General features: G+C 37.5%; 2 protein-coding genes across 6 annotated transcripts in view; one reads left to right on the top strand and one right to left on the bottom strand.

Moving 5' to 3' along the window:
- The window catches only part of LOC120517501 (tumor necrosis factor alpha-induced protein 3-like), a 108,327-nt gene that overhangs the window by 44,490 nt on the left and 39,335 nt on the right, over nt 1-24,502 (bottom strand). Inside the window, exon 1 of one of the 5 annotated variants that reach the window (XM_039739865.1) lies at nt 24,157-24,239. The exons of 2 other annotated variants lie outside the window; for them this stretch is intronic. The gene's annotated coding sequence lies outside the window, so the exon portion shown is untranslated. Of the gene's footprint in view, nt 1-7,747; nt 8,340-24,156; nt 24,240-24,502 lie in introns of those variants that run through there. 2 more of the 5 variants (XM_039739863.1, XM_039739866.1) reach the window with 2 other exon arrangements.
- On the top strand, nt 431-2,165 carry LOC120517194. Its single transcript, XM_039739364.1, has 3 exons — nt 431-964; nt 1,216-1,498; nt 1,734-2,165. The coding sequence occupies exons 1-3, from the start codon at nt 474-476 to the stop codon at nt 2,163-2,165; spliced, it is 1,206 nt and encodes a 401-aa protein (XP_039595298.1). The 5' UTR covers nt 431-473.

Below are 24,502 nucleotides of genomic sequence, written 5' to 3'. Positions count from 1 at the left end.
TATTACTGTGTCAGTGGTTTGTACTCTCTGGCGCCCCTGTGTGGTCACAATAGAAAATAAGTAAAAATGCATTCAATTGACTTTACAGTTTTTCTCGATTGGTTTGGCTCATTTCCTGAAACCGAGATGACATTCTCAAAATAACGTGGACAAATCTCCAAACCACCTTGCAATTGTTCACAACAGAATGTCATTTTTCATTGGTTTAATCAAATTGCAAATGCTTTAGTACATGTCTCAAGTGACTCTGTGCTTCTTTTCAAATCATTATGTACAAGTAGCTACAGTTAGCACAATGAGCCCACATTTAGCACATTTTCCAAATAAATAGATCTTGCCGATCTAAACTGATTAGTTGATTTTTCAGTGAAATGGTCACTCACTCCAAAACATATCAGCATGGTTTCATTGTGTAAGTCATCATATGCACAATTGTCTGTTCAACTGTCAAAATTAGTCAAAGATATAATACCATGAAAGAATATCTTGGAACATTTGATAAAGTTATGACAGTACTTGACAATCAATCAGGTGAAATTAGAACTAACGAAGGAGCAGTTTCCCACATCTCAGATGACCAATCAAACAGGTTGTTCAGATACCTGACAGGTGTTGTCTATGATTATGACTGCTGCCAAAAGTATATAGACAGAGCTTGGCGCGGGGCCAGTTTCATTTGCAGTGTGAACATGGAAGCACCTCGCCAAGTACAACAGCAACTTCCTGCTCGAGGAAGAGGAGGAAGAAGAAGAGGAAGAGGAGGAGTGAGAATGCGTGGAGGAATAGGGGGAAGAGGCCGAGGAGCACGGAGGCACCATGATGTCCCAGATGAAATCCGGGCCACCCTTATTGACCACGTCATAAACCATCGCCTCACAATGGCAGAGGCAGGTCGCCGAGTGCAGCCTAATGTGCCTCGGTCTACAGTCTCCTCCATCATCCAAACCTTTCGCAGGGAAAACAGGTACAGAACTATGCTATTGAACTATTCAGTGTTGGTGTGTGTGTAGGCCTAGAGTACTGTAATATTGTCATGTGATGTTATATGATACTATAAAAATGACAAAGACAAAAAAATGGAGAAAATACTGTGAATAGTATTCCAGTCACTGTGCAGTGCATCACACTTCTAGTACCATAAGACAGCAGTACAATTACATTGGTAACTCATTTTGTAACAAATTTACAGTGTTGACCTTTGACTTGTATGTCTAGGATTGGACGACAGCCTCAAGTGGGTGGCAGAAGAAAACTTCTAAATGAACAACAAGAACAAGAAATATGCAACATGGTCATTGCAAATAATGCCATCACACTGAGACAGATTCGTAATGCAATCCTGCTAGACAATGTAATGTTCCAAAATATAAACTCTATCAGCATCTCCACAATAGACCGGGTATTGAAGAAACATCAGATGACCATGAAACAGATTTACAGGGTACCATTTGAGAGAAACTCTGACAGAGTTAAAGGGCTGCGGTACCAGTATGTGCATGTAAGTCAACTACTGGTTGTCTATCATTGTAACACTATTACAGTAAGACATGGTTACCACTGTTTTTTTGTTTTGCGTTATCCTTTTCACCTTCAGAATCCAGCTTTGTGTGACTAGAGCATTTTTCCTAGAAATTGTCTTCAGTTTCCCACTCCCTGTTTGTACAGTACTTTAGATCCTCCCTGCAGTATCTGTCTCTACTTGACTGATTAGATTTATTTCTATTCTATTGTAGAGAATTATGGCATTAGAAGGCAACGAAACCCCTCACATCCTAGTGTTCGTTGATGAAGCTGGCTTCAACCTGGCCAAAGGTCGAAGGCGTGGCCGTAACATCATTGGCCACCGAGCCACTGTGGATGTCCCAGGCCAGCGAGGAGCAAATATAACAATGTGTGCCGCTATATCAGAAAGAGGTGTGGCCACACACATTCCCAGTTTAGGGCCCTACAATACACAAAAGCTCCTCAATTTTTTGGACCACCTTTATACTGATCTGATCCCAGAAAATGAGAGAGGTGTAGAAGGACCTCAGCTACCACATTATGTCATTGTGTGGGATAATGTGAACTTCCACCGCGCCCACGCATCAGAACCTGGTTCACCACCCATCCCGGATGCTAATGGAGTTTCTTCCACCTTACTCTCCTTTCCTGAATCCAATTGAGGAGTTTTTCAGCTTGGAGGTGGAGGGTGTATGAGCATCAGGCTCAAGACCAGAGGGCCCTGCTGCATGCAATGGATGCTGCATGTGAGGACATCACAGGGGATCAATGTAGGGGATGGTTGAGGCATTCACGCCATTTCTTCCCTCGCTGCATCGCACGAGAAAATATCCGTTGCGATGTGGATGAGAATTTATGGCCTGACAGAGAGCAGCGCGTCGATGGCCAGGAGGATGAGGATGGTGGCCAGGAAAGAGAGGGTGACAATGGCAACCACTGAAAATATTACTGTACTATAGTTCTGAGACTTTATTTACAGTATGGTGGGCTAGAGTTTTTTTGGTTTTTTTTGTTTGTGTTTATAACTGTTCACATTTACAGAATCCTGTATATGTTTTCTTTTCACAGTATGTTCTCTAATGTTAACATTTCTTTGTACGAATAAAAATGTTTACAGTTTCCTTGAGTATGAGTGGTTTATTGGAGGCTGATTTTACTGTAAAATCTTTTGGTTTCCCCCGTGACCCTGTATTCGGATTCAGCGGGTTAGACAATGGATGGATGGATGGATCTTTTGGTTTTATTCATAGTGGTATTCTGTTGCTAGACCTGTGCCTCAGTGACAAAACGTCTAAGCATTTTGACTTGCAGTGCTTAAACAATGCCAAAGGTATAATGCATTTTGGGGGCATTGATTATTTATATGGGAAGGATATTTAGTTTTGACACATGGATAAACTCTTTTGGGAGAGATATGAGCTTTTGCAGGGGATCCATGGTGTTGTGCTAAACCATCCGGGGTATTCTGACAAAAGCACTAAATGAATGCACATGTGCCAAGGCAATTGAGAAGGATCTGTGCTATTCTGACTGTACTGACCTTTTATATGGGAAAGGAATCTGCTTTTGAAGCATGGACGAAGAGTTTGGGGTAAGATATTTGTTTTGCTAGTGAGCTATAATGTTGGGCAGCACTGTAAGACTGTTTGGCCAAATGACCTTATGGTTTTGAGAATGTCATCTCGGTTTCAAGAAATGAGCCAAACCAATCGAGAAAAACTGTAAATCAAAGTTATCCACACTCAAACAAGAATCCTCTGCTTCATGACACAAGAACACCTTAATCGGAGCAAATTAAATGACAAGTAACCCACCACATAAACAGGTATACCATTGATCTGATTAATCAATAGGACTGCAAATAAGTTACCACAAAAATGTCACGTTAATAGATAGATAGATAGATAGATAGATACTTTATTAATCCCAAGGGGAAATTCACAATAGAGATCATGGTATACAAATGTAATTGCTGAAATGGTAACACTTATTTAATAGAATGTACCAACACACTTGCTACTTAGTTCTGTTTTTTAACAAATAGAAAATTCATCACAAAATCAGCATAGGACAACACAAACATTGAAAAAAAGAAGCATAAAGGAGTTCTACGAAATTGAATTAATCTCACTTAGATTGTTCTGGATAGAGCAATAAAAAACAAATAAATCAGTAATATGTTAAGGTATAAAGAAGCAAAATATTTGTAACACTGTTGTTTATTCCATCCATCCATTTTCTAACCCGCTGAATCCGAATACAGGGTCACGGGGGTCTGCTGGAGCCAATCCCAGCCAACACAGGGCACAAGGCAGGAACCAATCCTGGGCAGGGTGCCAACCCACCGCAGGACACACACAAACACACCCACACACCAAGCACACACTAAGGCCAATTTAGAATCTCCAATCCACCTAACCTGCATGTCTTTGGATTGTGGGAGGAAACCGGAGCGCCCGGAGGAAACCCACGCAGACACGGGGAGAACATGCAAACTCCACGCAGGGAGGACCCGGGAAGCGAACCTGGGTCTCCTAACTGCGAGGCAGCAGTGCTACCACTGCGCCACCGTGCCGCCCCTGTTGTTTATTCACTTTCATTAATAAGTCAAGAGCAAATATTAGTTAACTTACGTTGAAACTGTTATAAATGTCATTAAATGAGAGCTCATTTACACTCTTAAAAATAAATGCGCCAGAGTGGTTTTTCAGAGAGATGTCATAGAACAGGGGTCACCAACTCCGGTCAGGGAGGACCTCTGTGGCGGCAGGTTTTCATTCTAATCCTTTTCTTAATGAGTGACCTATTTTTGCTGCTAATTAACTTCTTTTGAATTTATTTTATTTGACTTGCTCTTGAAGACTCAGATCCCTTAATTATTTATTTTTCCTTAATTATGAACCAGACAATAATGAGATACAAAATGAGGCAAAACAACTGGTGTCCACCATACAATATCTGAAAATAAAGAAAGATGAAGTTCTCAGGAATGTTGGTCTGCTCAGGTCCACAAAACATTTTAACAGTGCTCTTAGAAAAGAGAAATCAACCATTTTCGAAATGTCTGCTAATGCACCACGAGAGCAACAACAAGCCACGGAATTAAAGAACGGGTTTAATTAATGACAAGAATCGGCATCTCATTAAGCGATTGGTTGGAGTTTCAGGCCCTGACTTAGTTGGTCTTCTGTTGGCTCCCTCACTTCACACTTCATTTCTGTCTGGGTGCCATTTAAAGAAAGAAATGAAGCAATTCAGAGGAATGATGAAGAAATTCAGGGGAACAATCTTAAGAAAGTAATTCAATTAAAATGAATTCACAAGAAGTTAATTAACAGCACAAACAGGGCACTCATTAAAAAAGGGTTAGAATTAAAACTTGCAACCACGGTGGTCCTCCAGGACTGGAGTTGGCGACCCCTGCCGTAGAAGAACCATTTTTGGTTCCGCATGAAGGTTCCAGAAAGAAACTTTATTTATTTTCATAGAGAGCTGGCTCCATACAGTGAACAACCACAAACAGATGGTAATAGATTTGTGAACTAACAATGGCTCATGATTTTAACAGGGCACTTTCCTCATACCATAACACAGGCTCAGTCTTGGTTTTCTTCATCTGCTAGTGTCCTGCTAGGTAGTCTAACATACATTAAAGAGTTCAGTTTTTTCCTACATATTAGGAAGTTTTTCAAAGCAGAAAGAATGAAATTCATATGTAAAGAACACTTGCCAGAATGAAATGGTGTTTTGTCAAGTAATATTTCTATAAGGAATCACACAACACAGTAAAGAACCATAAAATGCCATTAAAGAACCAGTATTTTTAGAAGTGTATTGGGCTGTACGTTTTTAAACACTTTAAAGATTATTTAGCAAAAGGCTAATAAAATGCATGCTGTGCTTTATTCTTGTTGTCAATTCATTCATTAATGTCTAGCTGATTAGTGACAAACGTCTTCAAAGGCCAAATCCGCCTGTTTTTATTTATCTTATACACGTTTATTGCTCATTATGGTACTAAAATTGATCTTTTATGTTTTTGCCCGCTTTGTAACACTAAAAGAATTCATGCAGCTTTTGCACTTTACACATTTAAAAATGATTTACTCATTAGTAAAAAAAAAAAAAAACAAACAAACCATTTTGCAGTACCTAAAGCTGAAAGTATTTAACCACAGTAAAGGTTTATATAACAAAAGACATTGTAAAGTGTTACCTGAAAACCATTGCCCTGACTTATGTTCTTCAACACAATTAAATGTTAATGGTGTCTCTGTGTTTCTATTGTAAAATAAATCTATTAATTAATATGTAATTTTTAATTGTACTTGTAACTCCCTTTTAAAATATTGCAAAGTGTATACTGCCCTTGGGTCAATAAAATTGACTAATTAATAATAAAACACAGCATATATTAATGGAAGGCATTTTTGTATTTGATCAAATGGGGTTGTTTCATAAATGATGCCTTTGTTTAGAAGTAAACCTGATTGAACTGCACATGTTGGATCTTTCTAATGTCTATCAAAAAAAAAAAAATAATAAAAATAACTGAACGTATAACAACTTTTATTTATACAGCACATTTTCATACACAAGCATACCTCCATCAACTTCTGACTAAATAAATTAAATTTGTATATTTAAATAACACTACACTAGGGCTAATGAAGTAAATATCAGTAAGAAATTCATATCCAGTATAAAACCTGCAAACAAACCCATCATCACAAATTCAGACTTGACATAATGGGCAAGCTTTTGAGGCAAGATCCTGAAGAAGGGGCCTGAGTTGCCTGAAAGCTTGCATATTGTAATCTTTCTAGTTAGCCAATAAAAGGTGATTTTTTTGCTTGACTTCTTGTTACATTCATAATGGCTAACACAGTACAACACCCTATAGTACTCCTGGCTTTACATAATCATTTGAACGTATGTGTGAAAATGTGTGGGTTATAAATGTGTACCTTCATTAAAGTTCAATGGAATAAAGAAGCGTAATAACATTTTGATTAGCATCATCCTGCCCTGGCACACACTGGTTTTAGGGCACACACTGAACTGAATGTCTACAGTATGTGTTTATGAGCATCCATGTTCTGACTTAACTTTCTGTGTTGGTTCTTTCTAAGGTCCGACTATGAAACAGCGAGCGTACATGCATACCTCCAACAAATTCAGACTTAAAATATATTTATATATGGTATTAGGACCTCATAAGAGAACTAGCCCTTAGTAAAAGGGTTTAACTAAAAAAGAGTTTTTGAAGTAAACATCAGTATGGAATGCATGCAAACACATCATTGCACTTTCAGACTTTATATGATTGATTGGATTTACTTATAGATAGCACTCATCTAATTAAAAGGCCCACATTGCACTGCACATATTTACAAAATAGAAGCCCATGATGGTGAATATCAAACACAATATATCAATACATATACACATAACCTTTTCAAACCTTCCAATATAGAGTTGGAGTATGGAGCCGACCCTGTTAGCGCCAGGCATGAGGCAGGGCACTAGACCATCACATGGACCATCTAATAGTCTGTATATTACATATAAACGTGGCCTTTCAAAAATTCAACACATTGACATAAATAGTTAATTGTAAAGTTCAAAAGACATTCTAGTTTGTGGTTTCTAAAGATAGAAATGCAAGATAAAAGAATGCACGGTAAGGGACGATAACGTCAGTGTACAAAGGAGACAAGAAAAGGTAAAACTCCATTATGCACAGTTACTACACTGGAGAAACTTTCACCTCTGGTACATGGCTATTAAAAAACGATTTTATCGACTCATAGGCGAATTGGTCAGCTACCTGTAAAATGTTTGGGTTTTCGTATCATCGAACATCAAAATGCTAACATTTTAATTAGCACAGCCATCCACTAGCTTGTTCTGGCACAGGGGGCACACACTGAAGCGAACATATTCTGGGGCCAAATGCCAGGACAAGGACATCGCTCGCAGTATATGACATCAAATGATCATAAAGGACGTTCCAATGTGTGCACACCTAAGGTAATATGGTCGGCAGGGCTTTTTTTTTTTTTGCACGTACAATTCACCTGTCGTTTTACAAAACGAACTTTACAACGAGTTCGCAGATAAACCCTAAATTATTTTGTTATAAGCTCGGAGAAAATAATTCCAGGGGCCTCGTTTTTTAGTAGTAATATGCATATGTACGACTTAACAAGAGATACGTCCCTACATTGCAAGTATCACCTACCTTAGGCTTACAAATTCTTCACACGGCTCCCATCAAACCTTTCCTGAAAACCGTGTTGAGTGACCAAGAAAGAGACAGATGGATTCTTCGATTTTTTTGTAGAATGCCTGCAAGAAATCGCAAAGAAACGTCAACCTACTCGAGTCGCTCGTGCGCTCCCACTACTCGCTAGGCTTCGGTCTGCGCGACTTGCTTCACAGAGACTTCACCAGTCTATCAGATTTTTAGAAAGTGTGCATCTGAGATGTGAAGAGTGACATTGGGTGTATATGCGATTGGGACTTTCCAAAACTGTCAAAATAACGGCAATTTTGGTCGAGCCAACCGACAGAGGGCGCGTCAGAAGCTGGCGTGGCGGAGGTCGCGAGCAGCCCTCCGTGTCGGAGCACGCGCGACGCGGACTGAATCGACGGCAGCCTTTCGAAGGCAATTAGGGGACATCAAGGTGCTGAGGCCGACCCTTTAATCAGGGAGAAAAGTAATCTATCGATGTGAACACCTGGAATGTTACTGTTGCATCATTACAGATAAGATCGCCGCTATTTGGAAGATAGGCACGCGGTTTCAGTTTTCGTGCTTTGACAGATAGTGAAAAGAACAAATTTCAACAGATAAATGGCAGAGATACGCAGAGTAAGATGCTGTAAGATTCATCAGCAAATTTTGGCAAGCAAGCGAAGAATCGATATTTTAGGAAGTGATCATTTCAAAGCTTATCAAAAAAGTGCATCTCGATAGAAAAACAAGAATGTGGTGCTGCAATAGTCTAATCTAATCTTAACAGTAATTAGCTTTTTCATTCTGTCAGGTTTACATGAAGACTGAGCACATTTACACCGGTGTAAGCGGCAACAGTTTTGAATACAGTGTGGCGTTTTTCAAGTCGCACTTTGGTTTAATATTCTTCTGAGTACAGCATAGGTTTAGAGAGTCACAATTGTTACCTATACAGACTACAGTGAAGATCTAATTGGCATGTGCTGATCAATGAGTACAGTAAATGTTCAAATAATCTTTTTACACGCTGTTTGAAATATTTTAATTATGCTTCATTCCTTCTACTTAGATGTATCACATATGAAAATGCAAATATATGAAATTTGAGTTATGTGTAAACTCGGATTTACATTAAGTGTGAGTTACTACAAAACACTCCCACATGTGGTTACAATTGAGTCCATCATTTTACACAGTAGCAAGCAGAATATTAGAACGCAATTTAATATCACAGTATATTTAAAATTTAATGACCTTCAGCATATTTAGAAAACAGTTCAATAACAAGGCACCTCATCTCTTCATATCAGCCCAATATTGAGGATCTGATTGTGCTTATTTTTTAAATAGTAGTAAAGTATGATTCTGTATACAAGAGACGCATAAAAATCTATCTATCTATCTATCTATCTATCTATCTATCTATCTATCTATCTATCTATCTATCTATCTATCTATCTATCTATCTATCTATCTATCTATCTATGTACTGCATATACCTGTTTCTGCATCAAAATCTCCATCCATCCATTCTCCCTGTTTTCTTTCTTTTCTGTGTTCCACAGGGGCATCAAAACCCTTTGTCAGTCAAACTAATGATGCATCAGAAGAACTTTATTGAAGTTACATTTACATTTTACATTGACATTAATTTAAATAAAATGACATTCAAAGTAAAAAAGTATGTAAATCAAATCAAAGCAATTCCTAAATGACTGAACAATTTAATTTAGGTCAGCCAGATTAGTCCCTTGAACTGCAGCTTTTGAAGCAAACGGTAACAAAATTATTGCATGTTAGCTGAACACAATTGACAAGTGCTGATTACATACGCCACCATTATGTACCAGTGTCAAAAACATTTAGACTGAGACATTGTAAAATAATTTTGTTTTTGTATACTAATTATAGCAAGTGTCTACACTCTTAAAAATAATGGTTCCCTATTGGTATTTTATAGTTCTTTAGTGAATTATGCAGTTTCTCATAGCTCAATTGCTTGACAAAGCATCATTTAATTCTGAGAAGGGTTCTATGCAAATGAAATGCAAAAATTTCCTAATATGTAGAAAAAGGCAGAAATCTTTAAAGTATTGTGGGCTATCTAGCAGGATCCTAACAGATTTAGAAAGCCTGGACTTAGCCTGTGTTATTGTATGCAGTCCTTTTAAAATTATGACCCAGTTTTATTTCACAGATTTGTTACCATCTGTTGGTGGCTATTTACTGCATGCTGCCTGTTATGGATCTAAATAAATAAAGGATCTTTCTGGAACCTTCATCTGGATGGGTCTTTTGGGAACCAAAAACGGTTCATCTAATGCATCGCTCTGAAGAACCGTTCCGGCACCTTAATTTTTAAGAGTGTACTAATCATTTTAATTATGTTATTAGGCAGCATAGTAGACTAGATAATGTCATCACATAAGAGAGCTCCCTCTTGTCGTATAGTCATGTATGGTGTCAGATGTTTTACCATAGTAAAGAAGATAAATGTGCTCAGATTATCTTGTTTCCAAAACCACACACATGTGGCACCTTACAAGTGTTGTTACAATATGTCCAGTGTTCAGTTTTTCCTTGCACTAGATAAACAGGTGGGTAGCACAACAAAAGTACAAAGTGACAAATGCATGCAAGAAAAAATGCACGCAGCTAATGAACCCTTTTTTGGGGGTAGCTTTATTTACTGGAAAGATGTCACTTTTTCAAATAATATTAATTAATGTTATATGTAGTGTAAGTGCCACACAGGCAGGAGGTCAGTTAGCAATCCCAGCCAAAGAAAGGAAAGGAGCCATACCCAAACGAGACTTCCCAAGAAGATGGACAGACAGCCCAGACAGAGAGGAAGATTCCTTACCCAGGCTGGAAGGCCCAAGCAATTGGAAAGGCATATCGACCAGACATGTTTTGAGGACCTTCCCTGGCTGAGACAAAAGAAGAGGACAGGGAAGGACTGTCTGTAAGGGGTATTTATTCCTGCCAGTTCAGACATGGCAGAAGCCCTCCATATATTTCGCCCACTTGGGAACCAGCAGGGAATGCTGGGAATTGTAGTCCAGCAGCCCATCCCTACTGGGTTCCGTGGGTGCCACAAGGGGGCGCTGCAGGGAGATGCACTTCCCAGAAAATGGGAGTTCCGTATGATCCAGAAGTACTCCCAAGGTCCTCAATTAAAGGGTCCTCACTCCCTTATCCGGGCGAGTCAGAGCTGGGAGGACGTAGAGCAACACTCGACTCGAGGAGGGCAATGCGATAGTGACAGAGAGAGAGAGAGAGAGAGAACCCGTGCTTGTCCTTTTGTCACATTTTGGAAGTATTGTGAATAAACACTTCTTTATTTGAACTCAGGACTCTTTATGTGATTTTGTTTTGGGGCTCGCTGATGCCCCCAGATCCATCACAGTAGTATAACAAAACATATAACACTAAGAGATATACTGTACACATGAATCAAATGAAGAAGGGTCATAAACCCTTAAAAGTAAACCACACTGTATTGTGCAATCCTTCACAACAAGACTAAAAATGGCACCTTTCCATATGTCAGTATTAACTGTTGCAGACAGTGATTCAGCCGGATACATACAGTGCATTGATTTGAATCAAGGAATAGCCAGCATGGCCAAAAATCCATGACAGTTTATAATTAAGCGTTTGGATGGTTTCTGTAGATACCAGCATTATGTATTTTGCATGTACTTTTTCAGACAAAGTAACACGTGTTTTATTGATTAATTGTGCATTCTCGTCCACCATTATATCTGTTGAAATGCCTGTTAATGATCAGCTCTTTAGGTGGATTCAATAGCAGGTAATTTTTCTTATCTCTCTTTCTGCTTCTAATCACATAGCACTCTGGGGATTATCCTTAAAAAGGCTTGGCTCATTTATTACATGCAGTTCACATACAAACCCATACACAAAGACATGACATTTTAGACGTTAATTCACCAACATAAAATCACATTTCCCATTTCCTTTTGCATATGTCATATTCTTAAATGTGTAGGCTAACTTATTACACAGAAATCATCAACAACGCAATATGCACATTAAATTCCTGCCAATTTCTCCACAGCAACTTCCTGAGATGGAAAGAGCAGCCCATTAACGGTGCACATTTTGTACAGTGTGCATTTTTCTTGTGCACATTTGCCACCACACTCTTTTGTCGGCACTCATATGTCTGCATATTTTTGTCAGTGGATCAAAAAGGGGAGATCCACAAAATTCTTTCCAGTATTTTCTCCAAATAAAAAAGATATTCCCTTTGACACATGAATATGTATATATCAAAAACAACCTGCCATTTAAAAAGTGTTGAAAAATAAAGAAACATAAGCAAACCAACTCATCTGTCAGAAGTGCTGCATGATATCCAGATGTGCTCCCTTGTGGTGTCACCAGATGTTGTGCAACGTAAGTAAGACGCTTTACTCAGTAATTTGTAAAAATGTTTACAACAGCTTTGTCTTTTTAAAAAAGTTCAAACTTTGTATCATATGCGCAATTATTTATATAGAAAAATATTGCTTCTTGAAGTATGTGAAACTGTCTTTGTTTTGCAAGCCTGTTACTGGGACCAATTGACCCTGCAGTGTCCTCTGTATGCTTGTGTTTGTGTGTGTGTCCAAGCTGAACCGTCCAGTTTAGCAATGAAGAAGAACATCGGCCATTTTAAAATGAAAACTGCCTGTTTTATTTTATTTTATTTTATTTTTTTTGTCTTTTTAATTGGTTTGAGCTTTTGCCAGCTGTGACCATGGTAAACATTTCAGTGAAGGGTAACAAAAATCCAGCACCATATGCTTCCATAATCTTCTTCTTGAAAAAAAGAAATAAGGGCAATATCAGGAATGCCTCATACACAAGACGTGATTCTTTGTCTATTCCTTATCCTGATTTTCACCCACCACTACAAAGCTCCATACTAAAACTAAAAAAAGTACTAAGGCAGCGTACATGTGCTTCTTCCACTTTGTGGAAAAGAATCTAGCAGTATGATGTGCCCGTTTCAAAGAATCGCAGAGTCCCGAAGCATTCAGTCACGCACGTATGAGGAAAATTGTTTTTCCAGTTGTTTTTGCTGGCCTTGCACTGGCCAAAATGGTGGTTAGTGCTGCCACCAGACATGCAATGTACAGTGTGTGTGTATTGCAGTATGTGTGCTCTTCACTATCTGCAAAAAAAAAAAAAAGTCCAAAAAAGTTACAGTGAAGATCGGGGTAAAGAAAGTAGTCAAAGTGCAAATAAAATTACAAGACTAGAAGAGAAAATGAGGGAGATGTCAAAACCTAACCAAAAATCAAAGTCAAAAAGCAGAGCCTGCTTCTAGAATTAATAATTGAAAAAATCAAAAGCACCACAAGTTGCAATGTTTTGTCCAATCTTTGATATAATATGACCTTTTAACTCTTCACCAATTGACCCTCCCAATGTCATTACCCCTGAGAATCACAATGACAGATTCCACAAAATGGCAGCACTCATTGTCAAAACCAGAATGATGCCCAAAAAGACATGAAATAAAAGTGAACTTCTAAGGCTTAAATCATGAAAATAGCCACAGAATCAAATTACCCGAGCATAAACCACTCAGAAACAACACCAAGGTGTTTTATAGCTGTAAGGAAACCCAGTAAAAAAAAATTAAAAGAAACTTCATTTATAACAGAGGTCCCTGTCTAGGATGTGGTCTCTTAGTTTTGTTGGTGAACCATCTATGAACCCTAAAAAGAAGATCAGATGCTTGAAGGTCAGTGGCACTGGAATGGACCCAAGAGGAGTCCTCTGAGCCATACGCCTTTCAATGGAACCACCCCAGGAATGACACCTGCATGATTCGTATAGCTCAAGAGAAGCCCAGGGAAAAATACAAAGAAACGCTCAATCTAACGTTTTCATTCCATGTTAGTGGGGCATTTTTCACCTCAACACTGTTCAGTTCTAAACTTGAGGTGTTGCCATTTCAATTTAGGTAGTTCATAGATGATAGATTTTCTTGAGCAGCTTGTGGTTGTGAGCCTCGCACTTTACTTAACTAAATCTATATGGCCGTATACTGTTAGATGATGACCGTGTCGAGGGAATCAGACCAGGCACCAGCACTCCATTGTTTGATTTTCTATGACAGGAAATGTGAAAGAATTTGCATGTTTCACTAGTCATTAGCAAAAGAGTTAAAGACATTATTAGCTAGGTAGGTAATATTTATATCAGAGAAACTCCACAATGGCCCCATCAGAATTTTCACAAAAGAAGTGCCACTGGTGACTAGTGGTTTAAAACCAATGAAATGTATTTGCTTTGTTTGCAAATAAATTAACCATCTAAATATGGCATCCAACAGATTGCCGTACTATATGTTAAGTGTGTTTATACCAGATACACAAAGAGTATAAACATGCCTATTTTAAGTTAAGTCTACTTAAGGTAGCCATGAAATGGCCTCAAACTGCATGCCAAGAATAGTTTTAAAGCATGTTAATTTTAAATAGAAATCAATCTAACATTAATGGGCATTGTAAACATATCCCAAAAAACACTTTATTGAGGAGATGCTGCAATTTAATGAAATATATTTGCATTCATGGCTTTTGCCTAAATGAAATCAGCTTATACAATTCTTAAGACATTTATGGACAAGTAAAACCTTAAAGGCATTCGTTTTCAGCAGAGTTACTCAGCCGTGCAATGGCAACATAACCCCAAGCTCATTCATTAGGTATACTGTACATCAGGTATCCCAAAGTCAGTTACATGTCCTATAGCTTATCGTTCAAGCCAGTTTTAGTCATTAGAAGCTGGTTATTGCCCCAATGGTTTCATTTCCGTTCACTATGTTGAAGGTCTTAGAAACCGTAAGAGCTTCTTTAACTCATAAGCTGCATTCAGTTGTATTTCCTTCTTTATTTCTTTCCTTCTGCCAGTTAACAAAGTAGGGAAACTAAAGTAAGAAAGCCAGAGACTGATGAGGTCTGATCTGCATCTGTGTAAATGACACAACCTAAAACAAAATTACATTTTTTATAATGTAAAAAGGTAAAATGACAAAAATGAAACTTAAACTTATTAAAATACAGTCATTTACTTCAGCTGATTCATACTTCATTAACTAAATTAAGATGGAGTTACTCAAGTAATTTCCATTATCCCAGTGTGTTACATTGCAGCTGAAATGTCTGGACTGGCTAGTGTTACATTAATAGAGAAATATGGTATTTTTCAAGTCGACGTTATTTCTTCACAATAATGGTACATATTCATGTGCCACATGAAATGGTATTCTAAAGTGTTACAAATCTCTCTATTATAATAAACAAATCCTGGGATGAGACGTGACTTTTTCAGAGAGATATTTTCACATCACTTGAGACGAGACTTTGTGCCAAGAGATTTAACCACGCCCGGGGCCAGAAATAAAAGACGAAAGAGTAGATGACAAAGTAGAACGTCGTAAAGAATTCAAAAATGTTGGTGTAATACTCATGCAGAGCAGGTTAGAGATAACGTAAGTAATAAAATCTCGAAACTCTCAAAAAAATCATAGTAAAGATTGCATTAGCACAAACAAATGGAAATTATTACTCGGTAAAATAACGGAACAGCGGAAAGATTGTCTAATTCGTGTTGCCATCAGGGAAAAGTAGTGTTTCTTTCCAATGAACAAGTGTATCCGCAAGAATTAAAAGATTTGTTGTTTGGTGAAAGTGAAATCCACATACGCTAGTGGCAGATACCCAAAATGGCTGGCACATAGCACAGGCCAGGGGGGTTGGCGAGCAAAGCAAGCAGGGGGCAAAGCCCCAATTATAAAAAAAACTGTTCATGCAGTTTACAGTGGGGCTGAAGATACCAAACATGAAGAGAAAAGCCTTAAAATTTACCAAATATGTCCACTTTGAAGCAGCAAAAGTTTAAACTGAAGAATACTAGGGGGCTCTGTCCACTGCTTGCGTCGCTTGCCAACCCCACGCGCCAGCCACTTCGGGTCTCTGCCGCTCGCATATGGGGAAGCGGATGTACAATTTAAACAGATTGTTATTTTCATGGGAATTGTTATATATGCATAATAGAACTAACTATTTTACATTACAGCGAGTAATTAAGCATAGTAAAAACAGTAAAACGGAATAAATTGAAAGAAAATTATGTTTCATGTTGCACTAGGGGTTTTCATTGTGTTATACGTTTTCGTTCTGTTTGGCTTTGAAATTAACATTCAAATACTTTTTAAACTTACACTTTTACTGTAAAACTTATATTTTTTACAGTATAATATTATATTTGGATATTAACGTTTCATCAATATCACATTCAATTTTTATTCCGTGTTTGGAGTTACATCGTGACAAGGCAACGTATACCTACCCATGAGTGAATGTCATTTCTTTCTCTCTAATAAATAAACCGACCTTTTCGAATGTTTGTCCCTGTTATTTGTTAATTGTCATAGCAAAAGCTATTCTAAGGGGAAACTGTAAATGTTTTAATTTGAATGGCATAGCGATACCCTTTGATGTCTAATGTTAGTCGCAGAAGATGTACTACATTACCTTTCTTGTCACCTGTTAAAATTTTACATGTTAGAATTGTTCAACCAATTTTGAATACAACTAATCTTGTCCTATTGCATAGCCCATCAATCAGACATAAATTGCTCAATAACATTACGATACATCCTTCTTTCAACAGTAATCCGAATGGTGGAAGACCGGAAGGTGTTAACGGATGTAGATATTCTAGGGGATATTGTAAATTGATTTTTTCATCCTCCACACCATCACCTCCAACTGTTTCAGCATTGTCTATTGATACGCATTTAACCAATTTACCGTGTGACCAATCGACAGTTTTCACGTTAATTTGTTTGACTTAATCATTTCTCGGTGCTAGGATTACCCGTATATTCATTTCTTCTGTTGATAACCCTTTGGGATGAAATTCTTCAATAAGGTTTGGACATAATAAGTCTTCTTTAATTGGGAACTTAAAGTGAGGAAAACATAAAAAATTATAAGAGCTGAGAGCACAGGAACTGTGTCTGACAAAAGCTATCTATTTATCATTCACACGAATTAGAGGGAAGAGGAATGTGGGCATGGGCTGTTAACCGGAAATGGTTGAGAGGAGGGCGGGACTTGAAAAAATCTCTTGGCAATAGTCTTGTCTCATCTCAAGATTTTCTTTTATATTAGAGAGATATGACTTCCGCATTTATGGGGTATCTTTGTAACAAGAATAGGAAGCTAAAAATAATAATTTTATCACAGATTCTCGGTGCTATTTTTCTTGAGGTAAGACTGCATTTCCTGTTAGCATGTTTGCTCACAGTGGCCATCGTGTGTGGAGTTTTGACTTTCCCCCCCATGTACCCCTAATGCGGGCACTCATACTGAATCATACAGAATCTTATTCCCTCTACTCAAATATTTGTTGTGTTATTCTGCATTAGATATTGTGTTATTTCAGAATAATTATTGCATTATTTTACAAAGTTCATCCTGCACGTATATGCTTTGATAGTCAAGTGGCAGCTAGTGAGAGGCAATCAAATAATATATAATCAAGTGACACGAACTGAACAGGCATTATAGGCATACATTTAGTTCAAAGATACTGAAGTTAAGAAAAGTTTAGTACAGATGTTTTCACACAGATGAGGTAGCGCAGAGCTGTCATTCCTGCTTAACGGCACCAGGTTCCGCACATTCTACCCATTTATTTACAAATTGACAACAGACTGCTATCAGTCTTTGTGTTTAACTTTGGAAGTGCTTGTTTTATACTTAATACTGGAGTTGTGTCAGCTATACTTTTCAATTAACACAATCAAATAGTCTATCACATGCCCCTTTATTCCAGGTGTGCAGCTTGTTATGTAAGGAAACATAAACACTGTGAGTGACTATGTGACAATTTTTCAGTTATCATTGTATTGTTGTCTGCAGAACAAAGACATCAATTCAACTCTGGGTATCATTCGATAAAGTCAACAACAGCACTTGATTTTTGGCGGTGAAAAGTGAATGCGGAACTAAACTGTGCCCCTGGGGGTGAAAGAGTGCCATGGAGGACGGCAAGAAGTCAGGTGAAGCTCACCGCCAGTCTCCTTTAAAAATGGCAGAATCTCGCAAAAGTCTTTGACTTTTTGCTTTTTTTCTGTCTAAAATAACACAGATACAAACTTTAGCAGTACGTGTGCAACCTTTAGATGCAGACCAATACTTGATTACACTTTTGGCTTGAAAAATTGACACATTCAGTTAGCTTAAAACTTTGTTTTTATGTTTCAAACCCAATCATCTTCAGCCCCATTGTAAACTGCAAGAACAGACTTCATTTTAGAACGCAATTTCATGTGGCAAATGAATACATACTATGATTGTGAAGAAATAACTGATTTGGAAAAATAACAAACTGTAATGAATTACATTTCAATTGCATTGTTCGTTCTTTTTCAGTTACACAAGTTATTTATGTGGAACCTGTTTACAGTGCTGGATAAAGAACTTGCTGGAAATTTAATACTGAGTGTAATACTTCACCACAGAATAGATGGAATACATTGACATCACTAGTACTAGGGTGTTGTACCATGTTAGCCATTATGAATGCAGTGAGAAGTCAAGCAAAATTACACCTTTTATTGGCTAACTAAAAAGATTACAATATGCAAGCTTTCACGGCAACTCAGGCCCCTTCTGCAGGCAAGATGTAAGCTTGCATTTTGTAACCTTTTTAGTTAGCCAATAAAAGGTGTCATTTTGCTTGACTTCTCACTACTGACATCACTAGAAATTGATCCATCAGCAGACCCACAGAGGGCGCCAGTTGGTCAAACACTACATCCATATATATGGAGTATGTATGAAAAACTAGATAGATAGATAGATAGATAGATAGATAGATAGATAGATAGATAGATAGATAGATAGATAGATAGATAGATAGATAGATAGATAGATAGATAGATAGATAGATAGATAGATAGATAGATTTGTGGTAATATATCATTGAGAGGAAATAAAATAGAGGGAACACACAAGCTTCTCTCAAAGGATAGCCCAGGTAAGAACTGAACTAGGGTTTATACTTACTTTACCGCTTAGTAAACATATAATAATGTTTAATGATAAACTGTTTTCCTAGTTTCATGTGACCACAGTGCAATTTTGATACTACCAGGATAAGCTTCAGCCCTTAAATCCATGAACTGGATTACTCAGGGTATGGCTGGGAGGATAAATTCATCTTTCATGTTGTTGATGATTAAATAAACTTCATTTTCTATCTCTAAATTAGTAGCAGTGGTGTTGTTGAAATATTGGAGAGTGCAGTGTATCCTTATAATCCCAGCTGTATTCAAAGTGTTTTTGGCTACAGTTCTAGTTTTAGGGGGAATTGCTCATCAGCAGCTTTTCCTTTTTAAATTCTAAAACAGCATACGGCACTTTTCTTAGAATCACTGAAGCCTTTCTCTTCCATGAATGAAAAAAAAAAAAAAAGGAGGAACAGTAACCAGCTACCTGATATGGTTTTGTTACAAACCACAGTAATGGTACTTTGCTTTGATGTTACAATTGCTTAATCAGCTAGGGCTGAATCGTTTCCAGGATGTGGTTTAATAAGACCATTTTAGTTTAATTTAAGGTGACAGGTGTTTTTGTTTCCATTGTAATGAAATTTTCTCAAGTACAAAAATACTATCTAGCTATATAAACGAAGCAGGTCAATATAAAGTTCTTTGTTTGTGTGTCAATTATGGGTTATTGTCACTAATTTAGAGGGAGACATGCGAATATGAATTTAATGACAAACTGGAACTTGAATTCCTACATTTGCCTCTGCAAATGAAAATTCTTGATTACTGTAGCATACATGAATATGCATCGGCAAGACAAGAGTAGTGAAAATCTCATCCATCCAGCCATTTTTTAATTTCATTTCTCCATTTGTAGCATTCTGGGTAGCTTTAGCCTGCACACTGACTCAGTAATGGAACCAGTAATGGAGAGGTCAGCACACCATCATAAGACATACACACCTGCATTCACTTGTTCAGTTCAGAACTGCTAAGCAACCTAATGTGTTAATCTTTGACATGAAGAATAAAACTGTATGCTCAGAGATGGCCAAGGGAGAACATGCAAACTGAACACAGGTCCCTGATCTGAATCAGCCTTGCTCAGCCATCAAATCAATCAGGAGATTTTTATTTTATATATAAGCCGTGGTTTATAGTGTTTTTAATGAGATAAAAGTGTCAGACAAAAATACATCAATCCATAGAATCTGGATACGAACGCACCACAATACAGCCAGTAAGCGAGGGACATTTCAAGTGTCATTGGATTGGTGGGCTTCACGTGGAAGAGGAGGTCAAGACATCATGTAGCTACTAAGACTGTTCTGCATCCCAGCAGAACATCAGTTTTATGTCTTTTTACTTTTCTAATCTTGCCTTCTCCTTGAAGATTATTGTGCAAGTAGAGAATATGCATTTAAAAAAAAATACTGTACTCAATCATTCTGGATTGGAGTAAATAAAAAAAAATACAGTTCACATCTTTTTTAAGATTAGACATCCACAGTATTTACCTGTTTAATATTCTTAATATGTAGTCCACAGGCGCAGTGCGGTGGCAACACTGCTGCCCCGCAGTTAGGAGAGCCAGGTTCACTTCCCAGGTCCTCCCTGTATGGAGTTTGCATGTTCTCCCTGGGCGCTCCAGTTTCCTCCCACAGTCCAAAGACATGCAGGTTAGGTGCATTGGCGATCCTAAATTGTCCCTAGTGTGTGCTTGGTGTTTGGGTGTCTGTGTGTGCCCTGCGGTGGGCTGGCACCCTACCCGGGGTTTGTTTCCTGCCTTGCACCCTATGTTGGCTGGGATTGGCTCCAGCAGACCCCCGTGACCCTGTAGTTAGGATATAGCGGGTTGGATAATGGATGGATGTAGTCCACATGTGGCTGGCAGGAACCTTAAAAGAACAAAATGTATTTTTGCTATTTTCATAATGAAGAGTTAAGTACAGAATATGTGATAGTTATATGTAATAAGTCAGAAAACTCATAATCTGAATTTACTTCATTATCACCATCCATCACTGACCCTTAAATACAATTGTCACGAGTGCCAAGGTAAATCTGTTGAGGCCAGAGAGGTGTTTGCCATTTACAGTATGTCTCCATTGTTTGGTTTGCATTAAAGCCTTAGTTTTGATATTTATGTGATTTGGAATATAATAAGGTTCAATATTTGTCCAGTGTAGGGTTGCACACTGGTAAGAATGGCTGGGGATCAAGTTTGCTGTGTATGCTGAATCTTTCAGTTTCTCTTCATTCTCTATGTTTTCTGAGTGGCTCCTCATGTGCCTTGCAGGCTTGCACTCTTAAGTGTACAAGGAATTGGATGGCCGTCCGTAAAAAAATGGGCTCCTGGCTGTGCTTGCTGCAGCTTGAATAGGCAACATGATGACCCTGGGATGGAATTAATATATTTATAAAATGGGTGAATGCTGATGTTTTAATAGCTGCCACTCTGGTTTCCTGTTTAATGCAGGAATACTGTGTATAGTTAGGGACTTCCATTTCATGTGGCACTCATATTAGTGCCAGGGTCTGTTTGCATGAAGTAACATCATGAGGAAGATATCAGTAACAACTGCACCAACAAGCTGATTCAAACAGTGAATGATTTCGTTTTGGAATTTTGTATGCACTTGAAATACTCAGGCCATGTGTCCCAAAATGTACAAATGGTAGGAGAGAAACTCCGAGTTGGCTTAAGATTTTTTAAACAGCTTAACAGGATCATGCAGGATAGAAAACTCATAATGCTAAAATGATGCAGCAGCTGGACACAAACCACCCCGTCTGTGTAACAAAAAAAATGTCCAACCTTATAGATCAGAAAAAAACAATCTATCTGCAAACCATTTCTTAGTAGAAACTTGAGCTTGCATTTGTCATATTCTTTAAGTAGGCTGTGTTATTAGATGGCATACATTACTTAAAAACACAAAAAGGTCATTTTTAATTTAAAGTACAAGTAATCTGATACACTGTTAGTGGTATATACAACATTTTTGTAAAACATTATATGTGCAATTCAGTCCATTTAATTACACTATTATATTTAATGTAATATAATATTCTCAAACCTGCTTAATCCAGTTCAGAGTTGCTATTCCAGTGACACTTGGTGCAAAGCACATACAGTAGATTATAGTGTACTTGATTAAATAGAAAAATGACTAAAAGCATAATATGCACATGCCAAACTCCTGAACTAAGTTAGCACATTTATATTACAAGATTATTTATCACTGAGACTAACTTGTTCATATGTGGTGCAAGAACAGAACAAACCCTGGATGTCCATTGCACGGTACACTCTTAAAAATAAAGGTTACCAAAGCAGTTCCTCAGAGCGATGCCATAGAGGAACCATTTGTGGTTCCAAAAAGACCCGTCTACATGAAAGATCCAGAAAGAATCTTAATTTATTTAGATCCACAACATGCTCTATACAGTAAATATCCAGGAATTGGTGGTAACAGATTTGTGAAATACCAGTGGCTCGTGATTTTAAAAGGACTTTTGCCTCATGCAATAACACAGGCTAAGTCCAGGACTTCTTAATCAGGCAATGTCCTGCAGCCTAGCAGACATTAAAGATTTCAGGTTTTTTTTCCATATCTTAGGAAGTTTTTGAAAGCACAAAGAATCAACTTCATATGCTAAGAACCCTTCCCTGAATAAAGTAGTGCTTTGTCAAGGAAATGTTTTCTACGAGGTACAATACAATCCATTAAAAACCATAAAATTCCACTTAAAAACATTATTGTTAAGAGTGGACACTCACCAGAAAGACACAATTTGATTGTTACGTTTGTGAATAATTAATTTATTTGCATTTGCATTTAATAAAACAGGAGGAGCTAAGTAGACTTTGTATGTGCAATCTGTACAAAGCACACATGCAAGATGTGTAGCTTATTACAGATGAAAAAGATTTCAATATAAGGTTTCATTTTTTGTAAACTGCCAGGACAAAATCTGCTGTTTTACTGTTATTTTCTTTCTTTCTTTCTTTCTTTCTTTGTTTCTTTCTTTCTTTCTTAAGAAAGCACTTGCATGGCACATGGAGATCTGGTACACACTAAATAAATTTAGATATGAGTTGTATGTGCTACATTGAAAGAAAAACTTCAGCATACGGTTTCATTTTTTTAAATAGCCAGGAGAAAATCTGCTGTTTTACTCTACAATTTTTCTTTCTTTCTTTCTTTCTTTCTTTCTTTCTTTCTTTCTTTCTTTCTTTCTTTCTTTCTTTCTTAAGAAAGCACATTCATGTCACAAGGAGAGCTGGCACACATTCATAAGTAAAGTTATATATGAGTTGTATGTGGTACATTGCAAGAAAATTTCAACATAAGGTTTTATTTTTTTAAATTAGCCAGGAGAAAATCTGCTGTTTTACTCTACAAAATGTTTCTTTCTTTCTTGTATTGTATGTCTCACTGTGCAAAATGCAAAGTTTGCTGTATTTCCTTTAATGCCAGCATTAAGAAAACCCCGGTTCAAAACCCTGGCACAGCTGTCACAGTTCAAACACATGCACACAATACACACACACATGCACACACACACACATATATATATATATATATATATATATACTGTATATTCTCAGCTTAATTTTGCAACCAGAGCCTACAGAAGCTAAATAGTTTAGCAGAATATGGAAATACACATGCCCCCTTTAAGCTACTAGCTCCAAGGGGTTATTTACATCTAGACACACATACACCTCACCTATCTATCTATCTATCTATCTATCTATCTATCTATCTATCTATCTATCTATCTATCTATCTATCTATCTATCTATCTATCTATCTATCTATCTATCTATCTATCTATCTATCTATCTATCTATCTATCTATCGCATAACACTGTCCAACCTGATAGTTATGTATACAGATTTATGTAGATAAATGCTTATTCCCACTACTTAAAACAGCAATGCACACAAATATCCCATACACAACATAATAAAATTCCCAATAAAAACAATGCATTGCCCTCTAGATGGCAACGACTGCAGACTGAGTTCCCACATATGTAAGTTGATAAATTGAGCATAAAAGAAAAAATGCAGGTGTCTGAGAAAATGATTAGCTTGCCACACCTTGAGAGCCATTTCTTCAGCTATTTCATGCTATTTCAATGTATTCTAAAGGTACTTGTTTCTTTTTTGCTTTTCTTTATCATATAATTGCATGCAACATTCCACCCTCAGAAAACTGTACAATTATCTGAGTTACTTGCATCAGTATGAAAAAGAGCTTTTAAAACAAATCGCAAAGGACCCCTTGAATGGTAAAAGGCTGGCTTTACCTTGTGTGCTTTGGTTTTTCTTCTGAATGGTTACATGCAAGTTATGGTGGTGATATGCTCATTTGTGTAAGACCCACTTTTCGCTTAGGTTCACTTGTTTTTCTGCCCCCCATTTCCCCTCCCCACCTCTTCAGAACTGAAATGACTTCAAGTTAGCCGTGGTGTTCGATTGCGGCTGTACAAATGGCATTGCCCTTTTAAGAAGCTGCAGTGGAATTCCCCTTTTATGCAAACCACATTTGTTCCTAACTAGTTCATGTGACCTTATCTTTAACAGGGGATTTTCCTCTCTTTTAAGTGTAGCTGAAATTAAAGCTACAGACACTGGCTAGCATTGAGCAGATAT

The sequence above is a fragment of the Polypterus senegalus genome, chromosome 17 (assembly GCF_016835505.1).
Source record: "Polypterus senegalus isolate Bchr_013 chromosome 17, ASM1683550v1, whole genome shotgun sequence".
In the NCBI taxonomy this organism is placed as follows: Eukaryota; Metazoa; Chordata; class Cladistia; order Polypteriformes; family Polypteridae; genus Polypterus; species Polypterus senegalus.
Note: the sequence above shows the minus strand (reverse complement) of the source record. Positions and strands in the feature narration are given on the sequence as shown.